Source organism: Suncus etruscus, chromosome 11, assembly GCF_024139225.1.
Source record: "Suncus etruscus isolate mSunEtr1 chromosome 11, mSunEtr1.pri.cur, whole genome shotgun sequence".
Taxonomy (NCBI): Eukaryota; Metazoa; Chordata; class Mammalia; order Eulipotyphla; family Soricidae; genus Suncus; species Suncus etruscus.
In genome coordinates, this window is record NC_064858.1 from 39,001,280 (window position 1) to 39,011,147 (window position 9,868).

Here is a 9,868-nt window from a genome sequence, read left to right on the forward strand (position 1 = left end):
TCATATTAAAATAAAGAAATAAGATTGAATGGATAAATATTAAAGAATAGCATGCAGGCAGTATTACAAAATAAATTTACTTCTATATAGGCTAGGAAGGAACCAAGAGAGTTCAGTATATTCTCTGGCCCTGAAAGGCAGAAGATTATATACAGAGAATTAGTTGTATAGATTAGTCCCTTCATTCCAAAGAAAAACATAAAGAATTATTAAAAAGAAACTCATTTTCTTCTAGCAAGGCTTTTTACAGTGGCTGGCATGAAGCTGAGACAAAAAATACTGCTTAAGTCTGTGATACTGGAGCTAAGAGCATCAAAGATTTTTTAATTGACAAATATGTAAGATATATAGTGTTCTATAATATAATAAATTCTTGTTCAATAATATTTTAAACTTATTAGATGAATCATCCCTAAAGAGTGAGCCATATTATGCTTTTTTGCCAAGTATCTCTGCAAGAGATGTTGGGAATCCTTTTACAAAAGCTTTGTCTATATGTAATTTAACCCTCTGGCTTCATGTTGAGTTACTTTACCCCCTCCAAATACATATATATATATATATATATATATATATATATATATATGTATGTATGTATAATGTTACTATTTAATAAAAGTGAAGTCAGTTAACTGAAGCCAAAATTTCCAGTTTTTTCCAGAAATGATTGACTTTTACTACCTAGGCATATTCACCTTTTAACTTGATCAAAATCTAACAGAGAGAGCAAAACAAAACATGAAGCCATGCCATTTGTAATAACATAAATTTGAAGATATTGTGTTGAGTATGGATCAATTAAAAAGACAAATGCAATATTATTTTATTTATATGTATAATTCAAAAGCAAAGCAAATGAACTAACACAGAAACCGCTTAAAATAGATTGGTGGCTACCAGAGTGAAAGGATATTGGGGGTTGGATAAAACAAGGAAAATGGGTGAAATGTATGGTGGTGGAAGCAGATTTTTTTATTATAATCATAATGTTGTATATACATTTGCTGCTGTGATATAACTGAAACATGCGTTTTATATGGGACTTACATAATATGAACACTTATAAACCAGTGTTACCTGAATAGAGTACTAAAGATAAACTTGAGAAATTAGGACATTTGCAATATAATCATATTATCATTACAGATAAATTTAAGTTTCTCCCCCGCTGAAGGCCAGCCAACCTCAGACACCAAACTGAATATCTCAGCCACCCCTCACTCCCTCTGTGCTCTTCGTGCAGTAGACCAGAGCGTCCTTCTAATGAAACCTGAAGCTGAGCTTTCACCTCAATCAGTGAGTCCTGCTTCAGACTTGCTTAGATTGTAGAAGTTGAAAGTTATAATTATTAAGGACAAGGTCTTCTGAGGTTCAGACATCATTTAAAGGGTTGAGTTTGAGTTCAGCTATAGAGCATAAGGTGACTTATCTATATCATTTTAATTTATTTCTGTTATATCCTTGGTGAGGGGCAATCGTTGTAAGCACTACAATCATGTGTCTAACTGTGTCTAAGATGCTCAATGTGTTTAATACATTTAGTGAATGTATTAAGTATTCATTAAGCATTCACATTAAGTGAATACAATTTTAAGGTAGTATAATTACCCTAACTTAAGAAACACTACTATGCTGAACAACTACAGCAATATATATATATATATATATATATATATATATATATATATATATATATATATATATATATATATACATATATATAGTAGAATTTGAGGCAAATTTCATTTAAGCTCACTTCTTAATACAGGGGACCATATATAGCATTTCTGAAGATCAAACCAAGGTCAGCTGTATGCAAAGTAATGTCCTACCCTTTGGGCAAACACCCTTGATTTTTTAAATACCATATTGAGCATCAACACACTTAAAATACAATTAAAAAGACAAGAGTGATTCTTCTGTTCTCTAAATTTTACAGATTTATAATTTGTTACCAGTGAAAGATACCCCTAATTTACCCTGGGGTTTTGATACTGTAAACAATGAAAACTGCATCACAGCAGATGACATAAGTATCAATGGAGTCATTTATGTGCCAAAGCAGCTACTGAATGAAGATGATGTCTACACCATCATTGAGGTAATTCTCAAAACAAACAAAAATGGAGGTTTCAGTTGGTTAGAATGAACAAAATGGTTTCTGAAACTGTAGAGTATAATTCTGTTCCTCCACCAACATCATCAACAAACAGCCACAACAAAGGGAATAGAAATATAGAAAAGCTTAGATGCTGACAAGCGTGGAGAGCATTGTACACATACAAGGAGTCAAGCTTGAATTCTCTAGTACTGTTAACAGCAATCTACCCGTTTAAAATTTACAACTTTAGCTGAGCTAACCCCCAAGCTTGCAACTTCTAGGTGATTTTAAGAGAGTCTAAAACCTAAGAAAAACAAACCAAATGCTTTTCTGTGTCTCAGGCACATTTATATAGGTGAGGAACATATTAGTTGCCTTTATGCTAGTCATTCACATATTGAATACTTATTGACTTGAGTAAATGGCAATAAACTAAGTACAATAACTTTCCAACAATCATTGTCATGGTGGTCTTTTCTCTACTCAACTACACTTCCTTGTTCTTTGTGGCAAGCTTGCTACTATGTGCCAGTTCTCTTTGCCCTTGGCTCTATTGTCTTTGGGTATTATTACCATACTATCTTTTTTACATATATCACACAAATTCGTGTGATCATTCTATATCTATCCCTCTCCCTCTGACTCTTGTGCTCAGCATAATGCTTTCCATATCCATCCATGTATGAGAAAATTTCATGAGTGGTCTTTTCTCATTACTGCTTATAACTGTAATTATATAATCTAATATAGATTTTTTTTTTACCCATTTATATGTTCTCTAGCAAATGGGTTGTTATCAAATTCTGGCTTATTTGAATAGTGTTGCAATGAGCAGAGGAGTGCAGAGGATTTTTCTGCATTTTGTTTTTGAGTCTCTAGTAATTGCTGAATATCCTTTGAATTTCTGTTTTGTCTGTTGTGGCATTCTCCCTTTCCTTCTAATTCAGTTTATAGTGTTCTTTTTTGTGTGTGAGTCTTGCTAATGGTTTATTGATTTTGTTTAGGCTATCAAGAACCAATTGATTTTTTAGGTTGTTCTGGGTTTCCAGTTCATTAATTTCTAATATAGGTTTTATTATTTCCTTCCTTCTGCCTACTTTCAATTTATTTTGTTGACCATTTCTAATATCTTAAGCTGTGCATTCAAATTATTTACTTCTATTTCTGATGAATGCTTTCAAAGCTATAAAGTTTACTTTTAATACTGCTTTTGCTGTGTCCCAGAAATTCTGATGGTTCTTGTCTTTATTCTTGTTTGTTTCCAGAATTTTTTATTTACTCTCTGACCCACTGACTGTTAAATTTCTATGTGTTATTTCTTCATTTCTGTTTGTACTTTATTTCTATTTTCTGTGTATCATGACCGACAAAGATAATTTATCAAATTTCAATTCTTGTCTTTGTGAAGATATGATTTGTGGCTCAACATGTGGTCCAATCTTGGAAAATGTCCATATGCATTGGAGGAGAATGTTATTTAGTTTTTGGAGACAAAAGCTATATATATATATGTATATGTATATATGTATGTATGTGTGGACATATATATATGGATATACACATATATAGACTCATACACTAACCATCCCTTCCATTTGTTTTCCTTCAAAGCCTGTATATTCTGTTGAATTTTAGCCTGATTGATCTATCAAGAGATGACAAAGTGGTGTTGAAGTCTCCAACTACTATTGTGTCACTATCATTGACTTTATTCAAGTCTATTAGCAGTTGTTTTTAAATACTTTAGGGTCCCTCCTTGGGTGCTATATGTTTAGGAGTGTGATTTCTTCCTGATGTACATGACTTTCTCTGTCTCTTATAACCTTTGAGCCTGAAGTCTATGTCATCAGATATTAGTTTGATCACCTAGCTATTTTAAGAGAATTGTGTGCTTGTAGGATTTATTGTTCCAACCTTTGACTTTGAGTCTGTGTTTGGTCTGGCTATTTAAATGTGTTGTTTTACAGGCAGTATAATGCTAGATACAATGTAATGACCAATTTTGCCACTGTCTTTTAATTGGTGCATTTAGTCCATTGACACTGAGAGAAATGATAGTTTTGGAATTTTATTCCAAATTTTGTAGAAGTTTGATGTGCTTGTGGGTTTTTTTTTTTTGCCTGAAAGTACCCTCCTTACTACTTCTTATAAAGTTGGGTTTGAGTCTGTAAATTTCCTGAGCTGTTGTTTGTCTATTAAGCGATGTAACCTTCCTTTAAACCTCAATAAGAGTCTATTTGGGTAAAGTATTATTAAAGAGGTATTTGTCTCATTGATATTTTTTTACTATATCCCACCACTGCCTATGGGCCTGAAAAGCTGCTTGTGATAAATCTACTGTAAATCTTAAGTATGCTCCATTGTATGTATTTTCATTTTTTATCTTGCTGCTTTCAGTATTTTATCTCTATACTTTTTATTATTGTAACTAGGATGTGCTTCTTGGTGCATTTATTTGGGTGTCTTTTAGCTGTACTACTTGAGCAACCAGGATGAGGGGGCATGTACCCTTCAGCTCTTGGAACATCTCAATACTATGTCTTTGACTATTGCTTCTTCATAGAAGTTTTCTTTCTTGCTCTCTAGGCCCCAATAATTCTTATATTATTTTCTATTGAATTAATCTTGCTAACTATTATTATTTGGTTATTTATTTTGAGGCTTTTTTCCATCTTCTGTTGTTTTCAGGAGGTTTTCTGTACTTTATTTTTGAGCTCATTGATATGGTCCTCACATTTGTAACTCTGCTGGTGAGAACTTTCAATGACTTTTTTATTTAACTACCAAGCTTTTTAGTACTGATGTCTTTGTTTATATTTTTCTTGATTCTATTTTCAAGTTTGCTAGTGTTTTTTTTTTCAGTCCATTCTATTGTTTCTTTGAGCTTGTTGAATACCTTAAGCATTTCCACTCTGAAGTCCATTTCTGAGAGGTTATATAGAGAATTAATACTGATTGTATATGCAGAATTTCAATCTTCTCCCCATAAAATGTCGTGGGTTTGGTAGCTTTTTTAATTTAATAAAGAGTGGTCCATCTTAGCTGCAGCTTTTTTCTTCTCTGCAGTGGCCTCTGATATATGGTTGAGCCAAAGTTTGTTCTTTCAAGTAGATTAGGTCAGGTGTTCTTTCCTGTGGCTGTAGATTCTGCCCAGGTCAATTATTGCTGTCCTCCTCTCCTGTTCTGTCTAATCATATTTCTCTTTTTTTTTTCTTCCTACATATATCAGAATTTCTTCCAATAAAAGTTATTTGTTCCTACTAAAAAATAAAAATTATCCGTATACCTTCAATAATATGTGTATGATTCTTCTGAGGGATGTCTACAGTTTAGCTGGTAGCAATTTCAATCACCCTCTTCTGGTATCTCCAAAATCATGAGTTAAATGGGGGTTGGGAAAAGGGATTAAAAAGAGGGCATACTTTTTATTTGACATTTAATATTATTATTTTTAATATTTATGATTTTATATGAAGTAAAATGATTTTAATACTGTTAATGACAAGGATTCATTCTTCTATTGTTCTAACACACATAAACATTTGTCTTTGATTTTTTCCCTACTCTACATCCTAGCACCTCTGATCACTGTGCCTCTAAATCCATAATTCCCATCTGATGTCAGTTCACTGTATCTAATATCAGAAATGAAGGGGGGCATCAGATCACTATAGACATCAATGTACATATTTTATATGCAGAGATATATTAGTTAAAATAAGTTAATAAGGGGGCCAGGGACATACATCAATGGCAGAGCACTTAACTTCAAAGTATGAGGTCTTGTGTTTAATTCTTGACAATGAAAGAAAAGAAGAGAGAGAAAAAATAGAGAGAAAGGAAGGAAGGAAAGAAGGAAGAAAGAAAGAAAGAAAGAAAGAAAGAAAGAAAGAAAGAAAGAAAGAAAGAAAGAAAGAAAGAAAGAAAGGAAGGAAGGAAGGAAGGAAGGAAGGAAGGAAGGAAGGAAGGAAGGAAGGAAGGAAGGAAGGAAGGAAGGAAGGAAGGAAGAAAGAAAGAAGAAAGAAAGAAAGAAAGAAATAAAGAAAGAAAGAAAGAAAGAAAGAAAGAAAGAAATAAATAAAGAAAGAAAGAAAGAAAGAAAGAAAGAAAGAAAGAAAGAAAGAAAGAAAGAAAGAAAGAAAGAAAGGAGAGAAAGAAAAAGAGAAGAAAGAAAAAGAGAAGAAAGAAAGAAAGAGAGAGAGAGAGAAAGAAAGAAAGAAGGAAGGAAGGAAGGAAGGAAGAAAGAAAAAGAAAGAAAGAAAGGAGAGAAAGAAAGGAGAGAAAGAAAAAGAGAAGAAAGAAAGAAAGAGAGAGAAAGAAAGAAGGAAGGAAGGAAGGAAGGAAGAAAGAAAAGAAAGAAAGAAAGAAAGAAAGAAAAAGAAAAGAAAGAAAGGAGAGAAAGAAAGGAGAGAAAGAAAAAGAGAAGAAAGAAAGAAAGAGAGAGAAAGAAAGAAGGAAGGAAGGAAGGAAGGAAGAAAGAAAAAGAAAAGAAAGAAAGGAGAGAAAGAAAGGAGAGAAAGAAAGAAAGAGAAGAAAGAAAGAAAGAAAGAAAGGAAGAAAGAAAAAATAAAGAGAGAAAGAAAGAAAGAAAGATAGAAAGAAAAGAAAGAAAGAAAGAAAGAAAGAAAGAAAGAAAGAAAGAAAGAAAGAAAGAAAGAAGAAAGAAGAAAGAAAGAAAGAAAGAAAGAAAGAAAGAAAGAAAGAAAGAAAGAAAGAAAAAGAAAGAAAGAAGATAGAAGAAAGAAGAAGGAAGGAAGGAAGGAAGGAAGGAAGGAAGGAAGGAAGGAAGGAAGGAAGGAAGGAAGGAAGGAAGGAAGGAAGGAAGGAAGGAAGGAAGGAAGGAAGGAAGGAAGATAAAGAAAATAAAGAGAAAGAAGGAGAGATAGATCAGATGGTGTTGGCAGTACTCCTGATTCTGAACTCAGACTGGCAGACTTGAGAATCATATGGGATGCACGGTGTAGATCCTGGGTTGGTCTATGCGAGGCAAATATCCTATCTATCCCCCGTGCTATTGCTCCAGCCCTAATGTTGTGTGGAATTTTTATGCTGATTGTTTAACAGAAGTGAAAGTGTAATACAAATGCAAGAAAATATTACAGTCTGAAGATTACATTGCTAACATATTTAATACTAACATTGCTAACTCATCTGTCTTTCAGACTTTTGGATTCAATATTTTTACCAACTCAAAAATCTATAAACCACATTTTTGTCAGCATTTTCAAAATAGTTTCCAAGTTCCACCACCAATACCAAGTATGGGGAGAATGCTTGCACCAGGAATAGGGGCACCAGTACCATTCATGGCATCAGCAGCCGTGATGGGGGTCCCAGCAGGACTGCCAGGAGTACCAGGAGTACCAGGAGTACCAGGAGTACCAGGAGTGGGAGGTAAGAACAAGAATTATTTGTCTGCCAGAAAAAAAAATAGAAAAAATTATGCTTCTTTGAGCTGACTTGGGAGCAATTATTTTTTTTTCTAAAAATCAGGTGTTGTGTTCTTGGTAAAATTTCTTTAATTTTCTTCAGATGGTATTTTCCCCAGAAAAAGATTTTTTTCAACTCTAGATTTTTTTTTTGGGTCACACCCGGAGATGCTCAGAGGTTACTCCTGGCTGTCTGCTCAGAAGTAGCTCCTGGCAGGCACAGGGGACCATATGGGACACCGGGATTCGAACCAACCACCTTTGGTCCTGGATCGGCTGCTTGCAAGGCAAACGCCGCTGTGCTATCTCTCCGGGCCCTCAACTCTAGATTTTTAAACTCTTTTTTTGTTTTGTTTTGTTTTGTTTTTGGGCCACACCCAGTAACGCTCAGGGGTTACTCCTGGCTATGTGCTCAGAAGTTGCTCCTGGCTTGGGGGACCATATGGGACACCCGGGGATCGAACCGCGGTCCATCCAAGGCTAGCGCAGGCAAGGCAGGCACCTTACCTTTAGCACCACCGCCCGGCCCAAGATTTTTAAACTCTTGACCTCTTGCCTTTCCTACTTCTTTCCTGTCTTCCTCCCCAAATAGGCATTCCTACATCCTAAGGTCCTTCTCATAGTTAATGATTTTAGGAGTTGCCACTTCAGTTGTACAAAGTAACATATCACTTCCTCCATAATGGCAAAGGAGACTAGGGAATGTAAGGGATTATATGAATACTGTGTCTGCTATATCCTTTTATGGAAATCAAAGAAATGTTGATATATTGTACATATTAGAAAACATGTAGTTTGGCAGTTTATTGCTTTTTTCCTATTTTTATTACATTTGGAAATAAGGAAAATTTATTTTTTTAATTGACTCTGTTTCTATGACTTTCAGCCCTAGACAAATTTTTTCTTTGATTTTCATTATGCTTAGTCTTCGGCCATATTATTTCATTATAAAGTGTCTAAATACCACCCTAATTTATCTCCTGTTCTTCTGGGTCTGTATATATGTGTATAATATATTTTATATTATATAAATTGTTATTGTTGTTGTTGTTTGGAAATTACAACTGCAATACTCAGAGCTCACTTTGGCTTCGTGCTCAGACATTACTAGGGCAAGGCTCAGAGGTGCTGGGAAATAAACTCAGGTTGGCTGTATGTCAGGCAAGTGTCCTGTGCACATTTATTGCTGGTTTTCCATGCCCATAATACTAACATATACCCATTGCAATGCAATCAATTATTTACTTTTCTTTTTTGTTTGTTTGTTTGTTTGTTTTTGTTTTTGGGCCACACCCGGCGGTGCTCAGGGGTTACTCCTGGCTGTCTGCTCAGAAATAGCTCCTGGCAGGCACAGGGGACCATATGGGACACCGGGATTTGAACCAACCACCTTTGGTCCTGGATCGGCTGCTTGCAAGGCAAACGCCGCTGTGCTATCTCTCTGGGCCCAATTATTTACTTTTCAATCTCAATGCAGATAGCAAAAAATGTGTTCACCGTTTCAATTAAATACTAAATGCATTAAATTGTCATTTCTTCATCCGATTATCAGTTGATTAATTAGCTTAGGAGAGACAGTTTTTATTTCTAGGAAAAATTTTATCTATAATATATTTGATTAAGCAATGAGATTATTCACCATATAGAAAAAAAAGATGTTATAAAGGACCTAGTTTGTAATTCCAATAATGAATATCCCTGAGTAAATGTTGAATTTGAGAAATATAATAGCTCAAAGTAATTAATGATAATAAGAGGCATACATTGTATTGTTTATAATGATAAGACTAAAAATAATCCTTTAGTAGGTGCGGCATTTGGTGCAGGAATGACGATGGAGCAAACTCTTCCACCTCCCTCAGAAATCAAAAAGAAAGAGACAATTCGGAAGTATTTCCCTGAGACTTGGATCTGGGATTTGGTGACACTTGAGTAAGTTGTGTGCTGCTGTTAATTTAGCTTAGAATATCTGAATCTTCCTTTATGATATTGATGAAAATTTTGGTTTCTGATCTTGTCAACTGTTACACTGTTGTCTGACAAATATTTAGAGTTATAGTTCATCTAAAATCAAATCTTGTCTTATGTGGTCCTAAGACTCCTAAACTGAGAAAGCAGATGCTACCCTTTCCTTTTCAGCAATCTTGATGGGATCATGAAAAATTATAGAAAAGTTATCAGTCATTAATTTAATTTGTCAAGGTATTATGCTCTGGGATCAATGCAGTCATTGATTAAAAAAGAAAAAGGAAGGGGCTGGAGAGTAGAGTGTTCACCTTGCATGCAGAATAAGAATGGTGTTTTGAATCCTGGCATCCTATATGGTCTCCCGAGTCTG

The 9,868-nt window shown here is 34.4% G+C and overlaps 1 protein-coding gene across 1 annotated transcript in view; it reads left to right on the forward strand.

Annotated features, from left to right (window-relative positions):
* Nucleotides 1–9,868, forward strand: part of LOC126022278 (pregnancy zone protein-like) — a 74,624-nt gene that overhangs the window by 41,083 nt on the left and 23,673 nt on the right. The window contains 4 exon segments of the mRNA XM_049783142.1: nt 1,147–1,296; nt 1,940–2,101; nt 7,264–7,398; nt 9,780–9,793. Coding sequence (XP_049639099.1) covers nt 1,147–1,296; nt 1,940–2,101; nt 7,264–7,398; nt 9,780–9,793 — 461 coding nt within the window.